We start from the raw sequence: 20,661 nt of genomic DNA on the forward strand, positions 1-20,661 counted from the left end.
CTTGACAGCAACATATCACATGTGAATGGTTTGGAAGTACATGTGAATGGTCTGGAGAATTGTAGCAGGCATTATTCACACATGTATAAAAGGAAAAGGGTGATGAAGAGTCAGCTTGAACTCAAAACATTTCTATTTCATTCTCTATAGATGTGCTCGACCTGCTGAGTTACTCCAGCACTGTTTTCATTATATACAAGTAACTCTTCCTTTTCCTTATGCACTCATAGGAGGTAGGCATTTCTGGCTGGGTCAACATTCATTGCGAGCCTTAGTTGCCCTTAAGGAGGTGATGGTGAGCTGCATTAGGTACTTCTGCAGTCTGTGTGCTGTTGGTGGACCCACAATTCACTCAAATCCACAAAGTTCACTTCCCAGAATCAGCTCTCTCATTGCTATTCATTTTATAAAACATATCATTTTCAATCTTCATCCAAGTTTTTTTTTTGCAATTTCTTCAATTTACATATGTATAGCACCTTCAAAAGAATAACAGGCAGCTATGAAGCTGAATAAGAAGGTCCCAAAACATTTAGCAAGAGAGTGTTATCCAACAAGGTTTGAGGGCCTGTCAGATGATTTTAGGACAACAGAAGTTTCTGACTTAAAGAAAAGCTCTTCAAAGGACGAAGATGCAGAGAGACTGAGATTCAGGCAGGTATTTCCATCAAACATTAGAAACAATGTGGCGAAAGTCACAACCATGAATGGTGAAAACAATGAACTATGAGGTGCTTAATGGTCCAGAATTGGAACAGCACAGCTATCTTGGAAGATTGTGAGGCTCATCAAAAGACAGTAGAAAGATAGAGAGGGACAAGGCTACTTTGGGATTTGAAAATCATGACTAGAGTTTAAAAATACAGGTCTTGGCAGATCAGAAGTCAGCATCATTCAGCAACAGCAAGAATGATGGTTAAAAAAAAATTACTGGAACTTAGGATACAGACAGAGTTTTGAATGACAAGTGTACGGAAGGTGCTCAAGATTGGATGCAGATCAACAGAGCATTGGAATTGCCAACTTTTGAAGTAACAGGTAGAATAAGGTGTGAAAGAAGGCGGATATAAATGCACTCTTAAGTAAACTATTCAACAATCCAAAAGCCTGGTGTCATGATCACAGTAGGCAGGCTGGGCTATTGCAAATTTCCGTTTGTTACCACACACCACAGACCAGCAGAGGGCAGCATGAAACCAAATTCAGAGTAATGAACAGAAAGCTAACTCCCTTGAACCACACGCCAGGCACCAATTGAAATACTTTGCCCGAAACCCAAAAAAAACCTGGACAAAAACTGTTGGGGCGAATCAGAAAATAATGGTCAGTTAGACGAAATGCAACGCCATTCAGCAATACAGTTGCGCCTCCTCGCCCTCCACCACGCCAGCCCTTTCTAAACTGTAACTTCTTGTGACAGGACTTGGAGGAACCGGTGTTGGACTGGGGTAGACAAGGTTAAAAAAAAATCAACACCAGTTTACAGTCCAACAGGCTTATTTGGAAGCACTAGCTTTCATACTGTTGCTCCTTCATCAAGTGGTTGTCCACCTGATGAAGGAGCAGCGCTCTGAAAGCTAGTGCTTCCAAATAAACCTGTTGGACTATAATTTGTTGTGAGAGTTTTAATCCACTTTCTTGTGACAGACAATTCCCTTATTTGAAGATCACTGCCAAATTCACTTCACAAAGATATAAATTTGTTTTATCCCGAGTGAAATAAATTGCCAGATAGTAATAATCTCATTGACTGATCCCTTGGTTAGAATTTGGCCCAGTCCCGAATCAGTCCTTAAACACTCATCCTAATTTGTGTGTGGATTTCATGACAGTGAATGTGAATCAACACTTTGTTCACAAAATGTTGGAATATTCCTGCATCAGCCTCTCTTGCTGCACTGTCCCCAGGGACACTCTCATACAGCCTTTGCAATGTCCTCTACATCCACTGGCTGCAAGACGTCAGAGAGCTCTCGGTTCCCAATACCTCTTCACAAAAAGCTGCCCCTTGTTATCAATCTTATGAGGGAGCCTTGGTGAGTTGCTGTAGACGGTAGACACTGCTGCCATTCTGCATTGGTGATGGAGGGAGTGAGCATTGAGGGTGGTGGAGGAGCTGCCCATCCAGTGGGTTTACTTGGCCTGATGGTGTCAAGTTTAAGTGTTTTTGGGGCTGCACTAATGTAGGTAAATGGGGAGCATTCCAACACACTCCTGACTTGTACCATGGAGATGGTGGTCAGGCTTTGGGAGAAAGGACCTGAGTTACTCACCACACATTTACCAGCCTCAGCCCTGCTTTTGTAGACAATATGTATTTAGCTTGTCCAGCTCAGGTTCTGGTTAATGGAAGACCTGAAGATGTCGATAGCAGGAGTTATGTTCATCAAAGGAATTGCCAGCAACATTGAGGACTGCTGGTTAGATTTTCTCTGGTTGGAAATGGTCATTGCCTGGCACTCATGCAACATTAAAGTTACTTGGCACTTACCAGCCCAAGCCTGGATGTTATCTTGCTGCACTTGGACACAGACTGCTTCAGTATTGGAGTCGTGAATGGTGCTGAACATTGTGCAAGCATCAGCGAACATCCCAATTCTGACCTCACAATGGAGGAAGGTCACTGACACAGCTGATGATGGCTGAAAAGCTCATGCAGCAATATCCTGGGGCTGAGATTAAACCATCTTCCCTAATGCTCAGGACGACTCCAACCAGGAGAGAGAGTTCCCCACCAACTCCATTCCCACTAAACTCAGTTTTGCTTGGGATCCTTGATACCTTATTCAGTCAGATTCTGCAATCACTGTTGCCTCACTTCTGTCATTCAGCTCTTCTGTCCCTGTTTGGACCCAGTATGTAACTGAGGGCAGGAACACAGCAGCCCTGACTGAGCCCAAACTGAGCAGCAAGTAGAATATTGACAAGAAAGTACTGATAGATAGCACAGTGGATGACACCTTCCATTAGTTTGCCAGTGTTCAAGACTGATGGAACATAAATGAGCTGGGTTACATTTGGTTTCATTGTTGGACAGGAAAATTGAATAGATGCCATCAACAAGATAGCACACAAAGACACAACTGGAGAGGATTCGGGAAATGGGAATTGGTGGGAGGACAATGAATTGCACTAATGACCACTTAGAAGGGAGGAAACAGAGAACAGAAGCTCAAAGGCAGTTTGTCGTCAGTGTTGTAAAACATTGTGGATTCTGTTCTGCTGCTGCCTTGTTTATCATATGCATGAATGACCCTGCTGGATAAATTACTGCCTGATATCAGAAACTAATTCAAAAGGCTGAAAGGGTGCAGGGGATTTTGATTAGGTGGAGAGGTGGACTCTAAAAACACAGCTGATAGAACTCAAATGTCAGCCAATAGTTTTCAATTAATAAACATGTACTTTGTAACGGGAAATCTCGCGGGATTTGAGCATTCAAGATTTTAGGAGAAGCAAATTGAGCAGATAATGCCTAGTTGGTTTTCTGGCAACTGTTATGGAGCAGTCAACTTGAAATCGAATGGCACAATGTTGTAATATACAGAATCTTGAAGAGGCCAGAACTGGAGTATGGTGTACAGCCTTCAGTTTCAGGAAACCGGTGAGGCGAAAAAGGGTTCGAGGAAATCCAAATTATCAAAGACGACTGACCAAAGTGGAGCTGCTTTTCCATTCGCAGAGCCGAGATTCTGAGTTTCTATAAGAGGGCTGTTGAACATGAAGAAGAATGGTGTGGTTCTGTTTGCCGAGCTGGGAATTTGTGTTGCAGACGTTTCGTCCCCCGTCTCGGTGACATCCTCAGTGCTTGGGAGCCTCCTGTGAAGCGCTTCTGTGATGTTTCCTCCAGCATTTACAGTGGTTTGTCTCTGCCGCTTCCGGTTGTGAGTTCCAGCTGTCCGCTGCAGTGGCCGGTATATTGGGTCCAGGTCGATGTGTTTGTTGATAGAATCTGTGGATGAGTGCCATGCCTCTAGGAATTCCCTGGCTGTTTTCTGTTTGGCTTGCCCTCTAATAGTAGTGGTGTCCCAGTCGAATTCATGTTGCTTGTCATCTGCGTGTGGCTACTAAGGATAGCTGGTCGTGTCGTTTCGTGGCTAGCTGGTGTTCATGGATGCGATCGTTAGCTGTCTTCCTGTTTGTCCTATGTAGTGTTTTGCGCAGTCCTTGCATGGGATTTTGTACACTACATTGGTTTTGCTCATGCTGGGTATCGGGTCCTTCGTTCTGGTGAGTTGTTGTCTGAGAGTGGCTGTTGGTTTGTGTGCTGTTGAGTCCTAGTGGTCGCAGTAGTCTGGCTGTCAGTTCGGAAATGCTCCTGATGTATGGTAGTGTGGCTAGTCCTTTGGGTTGCAGCATGTCATCGTTATGTTGTCTTTCCCTTACGCATCTGTTGATGAAATTGCGCGGGTGTCCGTTTTTGGCGAATACGTTGAGGAAACATCACAGAAGCGCTTCACAGGAGGCTCCCAAGCACTGAGGATGCCACCTAGACAGGGGACGAAACGTTTGCAACACAAATTCCCAGCTCGGCAAACAGAACCACAACAATGAGCACCCGAGCGACAAATCTTCTCCCAAACTTTGAATGAAGAAGAATGTATTGCAAGATCTTACATTCCTGTCATGGTAAATAAATTCTCCACCTCAACATGGCTGGCACATCTTAAAAACATATGTATGTTCTGTAAGATTCTTGCATCTGTGTCACACCAAGATCATCATAATATAATAACTCAAGTGTTACATCTCATAGGAATGTTTTGCTTCTCAACTATTCTCTTGCTTCCCACAAGCAGACGTTTTATAAACTAGATCCAGCCCATGTACCAAAGTATCCTTTCTTGTTTTGATTTGACATATAATCTCAAATCCAACAGCTCTATTACTGCATACCTGTGGTACCTTATTGAACCGTAATGCTTCTTTGCTGCATAATTAACCAATAATTCAGAGCAACCAACTCCACTTCCCTGCAGGCTCACTTCCAGTCAATTTGGCAGAAACCTTTGCCGAAAAGTCAAATCTAGAATAAAAAGGCATTACTCTTCATAAACATGACTGTGATCCAAGTGTAGGCTCTGGCTGGTCTTTCCTCTGATTCATACAAGGATAAGCAAATCATTCTAGTTTCTCAACAAAACTCTCTCCCAGCCATTATCATTGCTCTATTCTTGTCATTTAACTGTAACTGCAGAAGTATAAATTTTTGTTGGAGTTCACAGCCACATCTGTCATTCAAATGTTTGTGCCAACATGGATTTTTAGTTGTGTTTCACTGCCCAACAATTCAAAGCAGCCATGTTCTTATTACATCGGAACTTATCAACTATGATTGAATGGTGTAGCAGACTCAAGGGGCTGAATGGCCCAATGGCCGCTCCTGTGTTTTATGGTCTTATGAACAAAGGCATTAGGATATGAGAGAGTATTTCTACCATCGCAGTCAGTGCAATGTGCCACCTCATGGTCAGTTTGTTTTTTTTAGGAACATAGGAATTAGTAGCGGGGGTAGGCAATTCAGCCCTTCAAGCCCGCTCCACCAGTTAACATGATCACAGCTGATTTCATATTGGTCTCAAGTTCACTTTCCGGCCTGCTCCCCATGAGCACTTTATCCTGCTTTTCATCAGAAACATAACTATTTCTTTCTTGAATCTGTTAATTGATTCTGCCTCCACTGCATTCTGTCGCATTGAGTCCCACAAATACACAATCTTCAGAGAAGTAGTTTCTCCTCATCTATTTTGAACCTTCCTCCTCTCACTTCATATCCATGCCCTCATTAGGGACTGTCCCACAAGGGGGAACATCTGATCAACATCCACCTTATCAATCCTCTTTAGCACTTTATATCCCTCAATAGACCCCCCTCCTCATTCCACTGAACTCCAGTGTGTATAAACCCAAGCCGTTCAACTGCTCCTCATACATCGGATTGCATTCTTGCATTTAAGGTGATTGAAAAATTCATCTCCAGATTAAGTTCAACACTTCCACCAGGCCTGATTGGACAGCAAAGTCTGTGCTCAACAAAACCTTCCATTGCTAAAGGTTAACAGAAACTAAGGGTTGTTCGATGCATTATCAACTGTGCTCATCTAGGAAATTCGAAGTACAATTGAATTAAACCAACATTCCCCACATTACAAAAACAACTCGCTGACATCAGCTCAATCCGATTCTCCAAGCTGCATTAAGCTGTTCTGTCTTCTAAATAGGGGAATGGGATTGTTTCAGTTCCAAACTACTTCTAGGCTGTGGGATTGGTGAATTGAATGTCATAGCCAGGTGGTTACAAGGTTTCTGAGGAAGGAGAAGTTGCTGTCTAGGAAAAGCACACTGACGCAGTGTTAATAAACAAGCTTGTGCACAAATGAATCATGAGTAATAGGTGTTTGCATCTCCCTTTCATGGTCATCTTTCTCATTCTCACTCCATCTTGTACAATCCAGCAACGATTCAGTTTTATACTTCTCATCATCATGTTCAAAAGCTCTCGTGTACTCCAATCCTTTGTCAACTCTCAAAGATCACTAGACTCCTCAAATATTCACCCTTTATGCACCATTCCCTCAACCGACTGATTTCAGTCCATTCTTATTGGTACTTCTGCTTTCAGCAGCCTCAACTTTAGATGGTGGCATTCCCTCCTTTGACCACATATCTGATCACCAATCACCACCTCTCCTCAATGATGCAGTGTCAAATCCTGTTCAATAACTTGCTTGGGAAGCACCCTTGGGGATTTTTCTCTGGTATAGGCCCTAGATAAACTCAAATTATTGTTAGAAGGACGAAGGTCTTTCCTACTTGAAACATCAAACCTCAAAGATTATGCTCAACACCCTTCCATTGGTATTGGTTAAGAGACACAGGCCGGAGAGGGGATAGAAACCAAATTCTGGGGCACCAAAGCAAACTGTACTTTCAGTCAAAGTTGCTCTGCTGAAAGGGTGTTCTTCTGAACGTGGCTGGGATATTCTGATGACTCATTTATCTGTAGACTTTTCGTTACGTGGGCATGTTATTTTCAATTAACAACAAAACAATAGACCTCACTGTGTACTCAGCAGTATTGCAGCAGTGCCTACTTTGTAACCTTTCCTCCACACAGTGTCTTCACTCATGAGACTAACCAATGGTCAGTCCATGTCACTGATCTTTACTACAGCAGAGGTAAGCAGCTTGGAAATTCTCCAGCATGTCTGTTGTCCATGAATTATTCCCCCCAATCCCACTTCAGCTCATTTTCCAAATAAGGAGAGATTCTCTGCACTGTCAAATAGGACCACATGTCTTGATAATATTCTGCAATGGGCATCAGCAAATGACTTCCAAAAATCGATCAAGTTGCTAATACGCTGTTAGTAATCAGTTCCCGAGTAACATTTTCAACTGATGATGTCAGGAAGATGGATTTCTGCATCAAGTACATTCCTTCTGTTCAGAATTTCACTTGAAGCTTCAATCTGCATCTTGTTTCTGATTCTGTGATGACACCTTTCCACTCCGGCATCTCTGGATCTCATGATCAGTTCTTCCTTCATTTTGACTTGACTAAGGCTCTACACCTAACCCACTGTGCTCTTGGTCAGTGTTTGCTCAGTCAGGTCGAACTTGCTTGTATTGTTTGGTTGATACAACTTTTTATTTTAAAAGCATAAACAAAAACATAAACAATATGCCCACCTTGATATGGATGAAGAGTTTCCAAAATGCCCAGCTTTTCAATGCCCTGGCCTGAGGCTGTAAGATTCTCAACTTAAACCTCCTCTGTTACAATGCTGCCTAAACTCTGAGCAAACTTTCAGTGAGCTCTCCCAGTTTTCAGTTTGCGGGTTCAGTCTCAATTTGTTTTGTCTGATAATGTTCATGTGATATTTTGCTGCATTAAAAGGTATCGAATAAATACAACTTGTTGTTCATGTTTCTGCAGTTCAACAAGATCAGTAACGTCATTAACTGTCACAGTGTTTGGTAAACACAGAATAAAGCTGCCAAAAGGCATAGGATTATTTGCAAGTCACTTTGTCCGACACCAATCATTGTGGGAAATGAAGTGACACAACAGTCAAGATCGGACAAAAAAAACAGAAATGATACATGTTTGGAAGACTGGGCTAGTCCTAGCATGTAATAAATACCCCAAAAATAGGCCATGAAATGTTTCTCTTCTGCCATGGAGTATAGAACCTCTCAATGAAGGCCAGAGTAACTGCAGCTGCTTAGAATACTTTAATCAGCAGCTTGGGAAGTGGTTGGAAGAAGGCAGTAACCGGCTAGTTAACAAGGAATTTTTCTTGCATTTTAGCAATGTTGGTGATGACCCAATACTGGACTAACCCTCTGGAAATCTCTTTAATTAAGTTGTTACAGAGGAACAAAGAATCAGTGCTCTGGTTTCCTCTCAGTCCAAAGATGTGCAGGTTGGGTGGACAGGTCACGTTAAATTGCCCACAGTATCCAGCAATGTGTAGGTTAGGTGGGTTAGCCACGGGAAATGCATGGTTAGAGAGAAAGTCTGTTAGAGGCTGGGGGGTGGGGGGCAGGGGGAAGATCTGGGTCATTGGCGAGTCAGTGTGGAATCAATGGGCCAAACGGACTGCTTCCATAGTGTAAGGATTCTATGATTCTATTCCCTCAGTGACACACTACAATTTCATCCCTCTGTTCTTATGGGGTTCCAGCTGAATTGACAAGAGCAGTCTGTTCAAGCAAAGGTGTGTGTCAATACACAGTGTTATTGGGCATTCACTACCTGTGACATTGTTGTGACCAGTACATCACTAAGAATAATGAATCATCATCACACTGTCCCTGATAGAACGAATCTTGGATCAATTTGGAATGAAGGAAGCCCTCAAAAATGAAGCAATAATGTACTCAATTCTCCCTTGTACTTCTAGCCTGAGCCTGATTCAGCAGAGTAAAAACAATCGAAATAGCTGCTTCCTCCCAACCTGAATCCAAATATGGAAGCCGGAATCCAGTGCATTCACATACCAATGATCAAATCAAACCTACCAATTGGAACTACTGTACCCTTGCTTCTGATCTATGCTCTCTTCATGTGCAACTCTTCACTGTTGCACAAAATTGGTATCTTGTCCTCTTTGTCCAAAGTGGTATTTTTTGGGAATTTCACGTCTGATGATGGAGAGCAGAATACCGACACTGCCTCAATACAGCCGGTCAAGCACAAGAGCTCTCCTCGTCTCTGAGACTGCAACAACCCCACAGGTTGCTAATGTAAAAACCGGCCAAAATAACATTGCTATTCACATACTAAAAGGATCAATGGACAATTAATAGCACGTATACAAGTAGGGTTGGAAAAACGGTCCCATTAGGAAGCAAACTGACCTGATCCATGTGAATAACATAGCAGTGATAAAAACAAATAAAGCTTCTTGGTTGTAATGCTATCAGTTGCTTTGTCACAGAGATGCTTTCTCCCCTCACAAGCCAATGACCTAAACATGGAGTCATATAGTCGTACAGCATGGAAACAGACCCTTTGGTCCAACTCATCAGCACTGACCAGACACCCCTTTCTGACCTCGTCCATTAGCCAGCATTTGGCCCATATCCCTCTAAACCCCTCCTGTTCAAATACCCATCCAGATGCCTTTTAAATGTTGTAACTGCGCCCTTTTCCACCAGTCCTCTGGCATATATGCACCATCCTCTGTGTCAAAAAAAGTTTCCACTTTCACCTTAAACATGTGCCTTCTAGTTCTGGGCTCCCCCAACTCTGGGGAAAATCCTTTTCTATTCATCTCTCCATGCCCCTCATGATTTTATAAACCTCAATAAGGTTATCCCCTCAGCCCTCCTCATGCTTTATTCACTGGGATGGCTACTCGGTTTGGACATCACTCCCTTGATGCAGCCAATATTTGGACAAATTCCAAGCTTAAAATGCTGGCAATGAAGGTATGCTCACACAGTTACTACACAAAACCCAGATTGGCAGTCCTCACAAGACTCAGGTACCATCTGAACGAGCACATTGAGTCTGTTAATAAGCCTAACCTTATGGAGGTAGGGAATTAGGTGATGGGAATCACTCATAACCAAGACCTTTCAGTGGAGTTTCTACTCATTCCATTGTCAGGGATGCCAGACTAGAGATACTCTCTTCAACTGAAAAACAAAGAAAATTTACCTGGTCGCAAACATCCAACACCAGAGACTGGTTTTCATATTTCTTCACTCGGCAAGCATTCCTTCATGGAGAGAGAAAGAGAGAGGGGAGAGAGACAGAGAAAGAAAGAAAGAAACAAAAAGAGAGGGGGAAAAATACAGGAGAATAGTCAAATCACATCATCCTGCACAAAAACACAATATTTTACCTGACTTTGCTTTCATAAACTCAAGGAGCAAATGCGCATGCTAGCAGTGAGCTTTTAAAGAAGTGGGAAATAGAAATAGAAATTGCATGAAATGAAAAAAAAATTAATTAAAGGGACACTTGAATTTCATTGCATGCAAGCACAGTTCCAGCCTCCCGATCGGTGCAGATCAATGTCACACACATAAACAAACACAGATTGATCAATTCTGTAATTGCAATTCCGAGAGAAACCATCCCTTCATGCTGACTGAGTTGAAGGCAGGACCACATTCATGTGCTGTGGAGTGAAAGAGTAACTTTATCAACAGTCACACAGTGACAACTGAGCACATGCTTAAGGTGCTATATATTATGGTGTTGCCAGATCACATGGAACCAAGACCTGGTTTCTCATGAAGCCTTGCTCTGCCATGCTTCTGTTCACAGGCAAAAAAATAACATCTAGTTTGCATCTGCTTAATCTGATCTTGTCTATCTTTTGCCAGTGGAAGCTGTTAACCATCTTCTGACATGTGCAGATTCTGGTTCAGTGGTTTATCTGATGAACTTTACACTTTGTTACGGAAAAGGTGCTGGTGGAAGGGAATCGATTTCCTGATCCTTAAAGCGTAACCTTCAGTTGTTTCCTTTGTGAAGCGAACCCAATCCTTTGCACCAGGTAAGGAAATGCTGTTTTTCCTCACAGCTCCCAAAAAACCCTTCAACTCATTGACATTTAACATGGAGAAAGGCATTCCCTACCATCAATTCTGACAATAGACCTGCATTTTCAAAGGTCAGTGTAACACAAACCATTGCTGTGCTGGAAAAATAAACAGCAGGTGAATCTGTGTGAAGACAGATAGATTGGTGGCTCAATGGTGAGCACTGCTGTCTCAGCGCCAGAGATCGGGTTCGATTCCTGCCTCGGGCGACTGTGTGGAGTTTGCACATGCTCCCCGCATCTCTGTGGGTTTCCTCCGGGTGATCTAGTTTCCTCCCACAATCCAAAGATGTGCAGGTTAGGTGAATTAGCCATGCGAAATTGCCCAGAGTGTTAGATGCATTAGTCAGGGGGAATGGATCTGGGTGGGTTCCTCTTCGGAGGGTCGGTGTGGACTTGTTGGGCCTAAGGGCCTGTTTCCATACTGTAAATAATCTAATCTAAATTGCCTCGTGTTGAGAGATGCGTAGGTTAGATGCATTAGTCAAGGGTCACGTAGAGTAATAGGGTAGGGAATGCGTTTGGGTGGGATACTGTTCAGAGGGTCGGTATTGAGCCGAAGGGCCTGCTGCCACACTGGAGAGGTTCTAAGAAATTAGTAAAATCAATTTGCAATAATCAGTGGAAGAACTAAAGGGAAATTTATGCCAAATCGCTTCACACTAACACTGAGATTGGAATGTAAAACAGATTCTGAGGGAACCTTCAAAGGAAAATTGGACATGCATTAACTTGGAGGATTGAGGAAGGACCTGAAGCAGACACCTCTTTCAAAGACCCACAATGGACTGAATAGCCTTTAATGGGGAAGTGAAAGCAGGAGACTTGAGATGATTCTGCTGCAGAGCCATATAATTGAATGTAACTTAACTTCAGGAAATTCGAGTTTACAAACTTTGGCAGGAAGAATAGAAGACCTGAATATTGATTAAATGGGAACGATTGCAGAAAACCACAGCACAGGTAGCTGAAGGGGTCTTTGTGCATGAATCACGAAAAGCTCCTCCTTCTTATGTTCATGCAAGCACTAGCAGTGATCTATTGGTCTGAATGGCCTGTTTCTGTCATGGAAATGCCATGCATTACAATGCAAGGCTACTAGCTGGCTGACGATCTTCATGGTCGACCTGTTCCAGTCTCTCACTAATGCCACTTGGTTGATGACCCACCCTCGTTAATTCTCCTTGATCACGCGACTCTCCAGTTGTACTGAAACAGCAGGGAGCAATCTGATAACTAGGCTGAAATTCCGGTTTAAAATTAAAACTTGTTCCGAAATAATGAACAAGTACTTGTAAACAAAAAGGAGTTTTTGGTTTCTCTCTTTTCCAAACTAAGTTAACAAAGACACAACATGGATCTCTGTGTTGCCCCAGTGTTGAAATGTGTGAGAGAACTCATCAGAAAAACTATTTTGTCCTAGCTGTAGAATCAGTGAATTGTATGGCAATAAATTGCCCCCTCCCAACATTATCATTTTGCAGACTAAAACTACATGACTTTTGAAAATGTGAATGACAGGAGATACTCAGAAACCCAAATTGAAAATTACAAATCATTTCCAACTGAAGACTTGTCTGAAATTTCACTGTCTGACAGGACCAGTTTGGCTGTGGTGACATGCAGCTTCAGTCACCAAGTTATTGCAAAGGTTCGGTTTAGAACTTTTGGAGTTTGGAATCCCCTGATGACTGACCTTGTCAATCAAAGGGTAGTCGCACTATACATGGAGAGTGACTGATAAAAATAATATAAGTAACAACCAAAAGTGAGAGTCACCATGACAACAGATCTTCAATGTATGACACAGATTCCAAACAGCAATTATGGATATATATTGGTCATTAAAGACAGGACTGAAAATGTGTTGCTGGAAAAGCACAGCAGGTCAGGCAGCATCCAAGGAACAGGAGAATCGACGTTTCGGGCATAAGCCCTCGATTCTCCTGTTCCTTGGATGCTGCCTGACCTGCTGTGCTTTTCCAGCAACACATTTTCAGCTCTGATCTCCAGCATCTGCAGTGCTCACTTTCTCCACTAAAGATCAGGAACAGATAATCCAGATGAACAATGACCTCAATGAATGGCACAACATGCTTGAGGAGCTGAATGGCTCACTCCTGTTCCTGAATTGACGAGAATTCGGGAATATCTACAGAAGTTTTGTAAATCGGCAAATCAGCAGTCAAGAGATAAAACCTCTTCCTCGAGCTTGAATACGGAGGTTTGTATCAAAAAATTGCAAAACAACCTTATCCAAGTGTGTTTTCCTTATACTCTTTGTGACAAAACACTCAGCTTTTACAGCATCTAGCCTGGACTATTGCAATGCGTACCTGGCAACCCTCCCATCCTCAAGAAACTTGATTCTATCCAAATCTTTGTTGCTCATATCCGAACTCTCACCTAATCGCTTTCACCCATCATTTCCATGCTCAAGGACCTGTATTAGCTCCTAATCCCCCACACAAATTCTCATCCTTCTTTTCCAATCCCATGACCACCTGATCCCTCCACATCCCTGTCAAGTATGCGAGCCCTTGAGGAATAGTTTGATATGGTCCCTTACTTATATGCTATAGGCAGCCAGGCTTTCTGTGGCGTGGACTCAACTGTACAACTCCTTTCTTCAACCTCTCTCTCTTCCTTTATTGTACCTTTGAAAACCAACTCATTCAGTTCTCAAGCCACCTGGCCTCTTCTGTAGTGAGGTGTCAAGTTTGTTGATAACACTCGGTGAAGCATTCTGCAATCTTTTACTGCACTGAAGGCACTATAAAAAATGCAAGCTGTTATTGGTCAGTTAATAGAGTCATGCAGCACAGAAACAGACCCTTTGGTCCAACTTATCCACACCGACCAAGTTTCCTAAACTAAACTAATCCCAATTAACTGCATTGGCTCTCAACTTTCTCAATCTTTGTTGTTCATGTCCCTGTCCAAATGTTTTTTACATGTTGCAACTGTACTTCCTGCAGCAATTCATTCCACATCGGAACCAACCTTTGTGTGAAAAGGTTGCATCTGAGGTCTCTCTAAATCTTTCTCCTCTCACCTTAAAACATGTCTCCTAGTTTTGAACTCCCCCACCTTATGGAAAAGACCTTTACTATTCGCTTTATCTATGCCCCTCATGATTTTATATCATGGGAGCATAGGACATTGAGGGGTGACCTTCGTAGCGATATGTAAGTCCCAGCCTATCCTTATAGCTCAAGCCCCAATCTCAGTAACATCCTAGTAAATCTTTACTGAACCTTCTCCAAGTTAACAATATCCTTACCATTGCTTCCATGGCTAGAACTGTGCACAGTACTTCAAAAGTGGCCTCCCCAGCATCTTGTGTAACCTCAACATGTCATCTCAACTCCTATATTGAATGGTCCAAGCATGAAGGTAAGTGTGCTAAATGCCTTCTTAACCACCCTGTCTACCTGCAATGCAACTTGCACGGAACTAAAGACCTGAACCCCTTGGTCTCTCTATTTGACAGCGCTCCGCAAGGCCCCATCGACGATATGAGTCCTGTCCTTCATTGTTTTGCCAAAATGCAATACTTCACACTTTTCCAAATTAAACTCCATCTGGCCATTAGCCCAATTGATCAACAGCCATTTGTACTCTTAGATAACCTCCTTCTCTGTCAATGCTACCATCAATATTGGTGTCATCCAACAACTTACTAACCATGCCTCCTAAATGACAAACCAAATGGACTCAGCACTAATTCCTGTGGAACACCACTGGTCACAGGCCTCCTGTCCAAAAAACAACCTCCATCACCTTCAGTCTCCTACCATCAGGCCCACTACGTATCCAACTGGCAAGCTCGCCCCAAATCCCATGTGATCTAACTTTCCTGAGTAGTCAACCATGCAGAACCTTGTCAAAAGCTTTACTAAAGTCCATGTAGGTGACACTGACCACTGCTCTTGTGCTAAATCTGAGCAATGCACAACTTCCCTTCAGAGTTTGGAATGTCAAGTAAAAATTCAAGGCAAGTGCCAAAACTGGCTCAGAAACCTCACTACCTAATGACACACCTCTCAAGATGCCTATGTAAGTGTGTTATCAAAGGCATGTTGCCAGATAGTGCTCAAAAGGCTTTTTTTTTTAAAAGGAGGTAGTGCAGAGCAACTATGATGTACCCAGTTATTAATCAAATGCTGAGTAGGAAGTGAGCTGAAACGACTGAAGAGCTGAGTCCTGCTCCTAAACCCAGCGTTCCAACAACACTTCCAGTCAGGTGGCTAATCTCATTGTTCAGCAAGTCCTGGAGGACAAACGTCTGAGGAAAATGAAGTGATAGCACATTGGTTGATGAAACAATTTGTGCATGACCCTGACCTCCTCAATCTGCTTCCAAATGCTGCCTTTAATCTCAAGAATACAATCGTTTAATTTTTTAAAAACAGAAGACAGACGAGTTTCAACTGAGCAAACACAGACTGTTTGTACTGTGGCTGGTCTTTTGCAGTAAATACAGGATAATCTGCATTCACAGATGGTAAGTAAAACAGGAAAAAACTGGGTCAATTAATTATCGACCAAATGAGTGGAGACACAAACCATGCTCCAACAAATTAGCCCAAAGTCAGTGTTCATAACTAGCGAGGCAAAAAATGAGGTTGATGCACACACAGATGCATCAAACATGGACTGAATGCTGCAGGAATGTCTTAGAGGTGCAGCAGTGTCCATTGTTTATCGACTAACAATTGGGAAGTTTTATTAATTGCAATTACTATGGCATCTAATGCCCTGAGTGACCCAAAAGAGGCCTGCACCAGCAAGGGCTCAAGGAACAACCTTCTCACAGTGCTCCCCAAATCAGCAGATAAGCCACATGGTAGGAGAGGGAGCTAGGTTCAGCCCAGCTCACAGCTGCCAGTTACAATGGACAGAAATGTTTCCTAACCAGCTGCACAGTGTTTGCCTCCACTGCTCTCTTTGGAATCTCAGTCAACCAATCTTGGCAAAAAGGAATCCTGATACCTCTTTCAAAAAATGTGTGTGCGCGCGCGCATGTGTGTGAGAGAGAGCGAGTGTGTGGGAGGATGAGTGAGAGACAGAGCGAGTGTGCGAGAGAGAGAATGTGTGTGTGTGTGTGTGTGTGTGTGTGTGAGAAAGCGAGTGCGTGCGTGTGAGAGCGCAAGTGCGTGTGAGAGAGAAACAGACAGAGTGACAGAGGAGAGAGAGAGTGAGAGAGAATGAGCATGTGTGAGAGAGAGAGAGAGTGTGAGAGAGAGAGAGTGGGTGTGAGAGAGAGAGAGAGTGAGTGTGAGAGAGAGAGAGAGAGTGAGAGAGAGTGAGAGAGAGAGTGAGAGAGAGTGAGTGAGTGAGTGAGTGAGAGAGAGAGAGAGAGAGTGTGAGAGAGAGAGAGAGAGAGAGTGTGAGAGAGAGAGAGAGTGAGAGAGAGAGAGAGTGTGAGAGAGAGAGAGAGTGTGAGAGAGAGAGAGAGAGTGAGAGAGAGAGTGTGAGAGAGAGAGAGAGAGTGTGAGAGAGAGAGAGAGAGTGTGAGAGAGAGAGAGAGAGAGAGAGAGAGTGTGTGAGAGAGAGAGAGAGAGAGAGAGAGAGAGAGAGAGAGAGAGAGAGAGAGAGAGAGAGAGAGAGAGAGAGAGAGAGAGTGTGCGCATGCGTGATAGAGAGTGAGAGAGCGCGCGAGAGGGGGAGAGACCCAGAGACGGAGAGAGGGAGAGACCCAGAGAGGGAGAGACCCAGAGAGGGAGAGGGAGAGAGAGAGAGAGAGAGAGAGACCCAGAGCGAGAGGGGGAGAGCGAGAGGGGGAGAGCGAGAGGGGGAGAGCGAGAGGGGGAGAGCGAGAGGGGGAGAGCGAGAGGGGGAGAGACTTGCAGCAACCTACTTCACAGTGGATTATCAAGCTAACTGTTTCTATGCTACAAACAACCTCAAGTCGCTATAATTCATTATTTGCCTCACTCCAGGCTGAACAGCCCATTGTTGTCAGGCCTCTCCTGACCCCAGAGATCAAACTTGTAGCTTTCACTGTCCTACTCCCAGTGCTTGTACATATGTCTGGTATCATGGCAACCAATATTCAAGTTCGCACCTTAACAAGAGCACTGGACAATGTGACCATGACATCTCCTCATTGATATTCCACTGTCTTTGCAATGTAGTTGAACATCCTGTTGATTTCTTAGATTGCTACTTAGCATTGGCGGAATAGATTTCACATCAATCTCAGTTTGACGTCTCTGCATTGAAAGCCAATACTCCACATTTTGCCCAGTTAATTTTGTGCTTTCTATGCAGCATGCCTTGTCCTATAGAATTTTCCACTTTTTAGCATATTTGATCACTTTGATTTAGGTTTCTGAACAGAGCTCCATTATTTAAATAGAAACTGCAGTGGTCCCAGCACCACACAACTCACCCATTGGAACTAAGCCTCAACTATAAAACAATTCTGCTTCAGGTACTTGTTAATGCTGCATCTCCAACCAGCTTATTATCCACTCCTCCATCATCTACTCCAGCCTCAGAACTTCAGCTTGAATTAAGCTCAATGTTGTAAATTTTGTTGCGATAGGGGAAGGGCGGTGCAGAACCCTTGATGTTTTGGTGACATTCCTGGACTAGTGACCCAGGTCCTGTTCACTGCATTGCAGAGCAGCCGGTGGGATTTCAATTTCTTTGCACATATCTGGAAGCGAAACCTTTTCTCAGGAATGGAGTCCTGTAAAATCTCCTCAATGGTTGCAAAAAGGTAACACACATCCTTACACAATCTGGCCTGTATTTTAACTCCAGACTTGCAGCAATATAATTGACTTTCAAATGCTCAGTTATAGGGTCCTAGCCTCCCGCTCAGGTCAAGAGCCATTACGGATGGGCACAAATGCAGATCTTGCCAGCACAGTGCATATCCCACTAAAGAACAGCAAAAAAAACACTTGCCTCGTCACAGCAACTTTACAGCATGCCTTTAGCATCATGGTGCTTCAGAGGAGCATGTGCAAATGAAGGCAGAAGGTGGCAGTGTTGCTGTGTGGGAGGGAGGAAGTGATTCGGTTCCTGAAAGCTTATTCGGTCAGATTTTCCATTTTTGGAATCAATTCTCATGGGTGTTGACTGAGTTATTCTTAGAGACCATTTTGAAATCTACTTCTGATAACCTAGCCAATTATTTTACAGGTTGTCATAAGGTAGCACAGACAAAACTCTCTGACGCATGCTTTTTCAGCAATATTTGACATGCATTAGAAGGCAGACTCATGGGCCTGTGAATTCCAGTGTGTATTTTGCCACCCTGTCCATGAACATTCAGCTCTTCATAATTTGCAGATATCTCCCTCGCATTGACCTAATCCCTAATAATGAATGTAAATAATTGACAAATCCTTTCCAACATGATAGGTTAAACAACTATGTCCTTTGGGAGCTGTTTGCTTCATGCACAATTAGTCTGTCCTGGGCTTCCATCTTCTTGATGTCAAAGTTAATAATTTAATTTGGGTTATCTTTGCTGGAAGAGGATGTATTGCTTACATCGTCTCTATGAATGCATAAATGAAAGAGATATTGAATAATAATATTTACTGTTGTGCACTCATTCTTCATTTCAGGCCTATTTGTATCTGCCATCTCACTTGCTTCAAAATTAATCAATGAACATTTAGCTTCAGCTGCAGTATCTTTCTCCAGGTCTCACTCACCACTCCTCTCCTCTCATCAACCTTTTCATGTGACTCTTATTTTTCCTTTCCTTCTGCAGGAATTGTACTCTCCATTTCCTCTTGAACTTCATCGGTTTTAAAAAAACTTCACGTTTGCTTGCTGGTTTATGGGAATAGTCTAATCTTGTGTACTCAGAATTACACCTTCAAAAGGCGTAACGCGTACCTTGACCTCAAATGTTACTGCACCAATTTTGTTTACTTTAGTTGTTCTTGCAATTCATTGAATTTAAACCCCTTAACATTATGCAGAAGGTGCCTGATCTGAGATAACTGAGACTCCAAAACCATGCTAACCTATCATTAAGTGGCCACTGTAACCCTGCATGAATTATGTCTCCTATTGTCTGCATACATACTGGGCCATTAGGAGTAACAGATGACTATAAGCAATGCCACTCATAGTTCAGACAGCAAACTAGCCCCAGACATGCATCCTTCTCATCAGCTGTCGAGCTGCATGAGACCAGAAGCTAGTGAGGACGTCAAAAGGAGGACCTCAACTTCCAAATAGCCTTCATTGGTTGACTATCTGGCACAATGCTCTCAATAGTTGAAGGGAAGCATTCCGATCTTGTACCTCAAATAAGCCACGAGTCATGCCAAGTGCCTTGACTTGAAATGATCCATGGGCCCCGGTCCAACAGTTTATCCCCTCCCACCCCGTAATCATCAGGAATGGAGGATGGGAGGTAACAGGAGGAGGAACAGACATTGCTAGAAAAAAAAGGTACAGATACATAAACATTACTACCTTCAAACTGGCCTTTGTACTGAAAACTTTCCAATGGGCTGGGCGAGAGCAAAACCTCATTTCAAATAACAAAACGACAAACAACTTCTTAGCTGATGCCTCACACTGAGGAAGATAATGATTGTGGAAGCAATGTGAGGTTATTACATCCAAGACCTGTATTTAGTTGTCCCACACTTAGTCTGCCTGAGTAGATAAGGCCACGACTTCACCCTACGTAGATTAAAATGCATGATAAATACACCATTAACAGTTTCTTGCCTGAAGATTAACACTTAGGAATAAATATTTCAAAACAGGTTAATGGGATTTGTTTTTGTTCTTCAATCTAGTTTAAACCAGTCAGCAAAAAGAGCAGTAGTCTCTGGGCCAGCATTTTCTGGTTCAGCTCAGATCACAGCAGTACTCATGTGTCGTACTAAGAAATTAGTACTTACACATGTAGAAAAAAATTAAATAGCAGAAAGATGTTTGTAAGGCATAAAATAACTAACAAAGCTATTCCTGGAAGGGAATACTTCATTCCTTCCACTCAGAAATTTTGGCATTTTGATGCATTTTGTATCAAATTAGTGCTTTGGGTTCTATTTTATACCTTGTGTGAAGGTGACTTCACAATCAGCGATGAGCTACCACAGAACACATTGTAGGATTCAGTAGAAAGTAAAGCTGCAGTGCCCCAGAGAAACTTGAAAACCTTTTTAAAAAGTGATTATCCTGTTAAATTACCCTGAAACCTTTGGCACAGTGATTACGAGCGAGTTTAAAGATTGCTTCTTTTCAAGGTCAATAGTTGCCCTCTGTTCCGAGCTCTTGTTTTAAGCTTCCATCACATAAATTAAACCAGATTACTCCCGAGTTATTGAGGGGATAACTGCACTCTCCTCTCTCTCTCTCTCCTGCCAGTTGCTGAGTTCGACAGTCACTGGCTGCCCACGGCTTCCCCAGTGACACACCTAGCCTCTGCTCTTCACAATGCCACTGACATTCCACTTATATGAAGAAACTATATCCATCGAGATTAGCTCTGGTCTTGAAAACTGATTATGCTGCAAACCTCTCCCACCCTTTGAGTGCATCACGACGGTGTATTTGTCAATAAGAGACAATGGCATGGCTATCGGATTTGAAGTTCTGTCTGTGT

General features: G+C 43.0%; 1 protein-coding gene across 5 annotated transcripts in view; it reads right to left on the reverse strand.

Moving 5' to 3' along the window:
* Positions 1-20,661, reverse strand: part of tacc1 (transforming, acidic coiled-coil containing protein 1) — a 175,082-nt gene that overhangs the window by 31,367 nt on the left and 123,054 nt on the right. For all 5 annotated transcript variants that reach the window (XM_060856721.1, XM_060856718.1, XM_060856720.1 and 2 more), the window contains one exon: positions 10,172-10,232. In XM_060856721.1, coding sequence (XP_060712704.1) covers positions 10,172-10,232 — 61 coding nt within the window. The remainder of the gene's footprint in view (positions 1-10,171; positions 10,233-20,661) is intronic.

Source organism: Hemiscyllium ocellatum, chromosome 48 (genome assembly GCF_020745735.1).
Source record: "Hemiscyllium ocellatum isolate sHemOce1 chromosome 48, sHemOce1.pat.X.cur, whole genome shotgun sequence".
Taxonomy (NCBI): Eukaryota; Metazoa; Chordata; class Chondrichthyes; order Orectolobiformes; family Hemiscylliidae; genus Hemiscyllium; species Hemiscyllium ocellatum.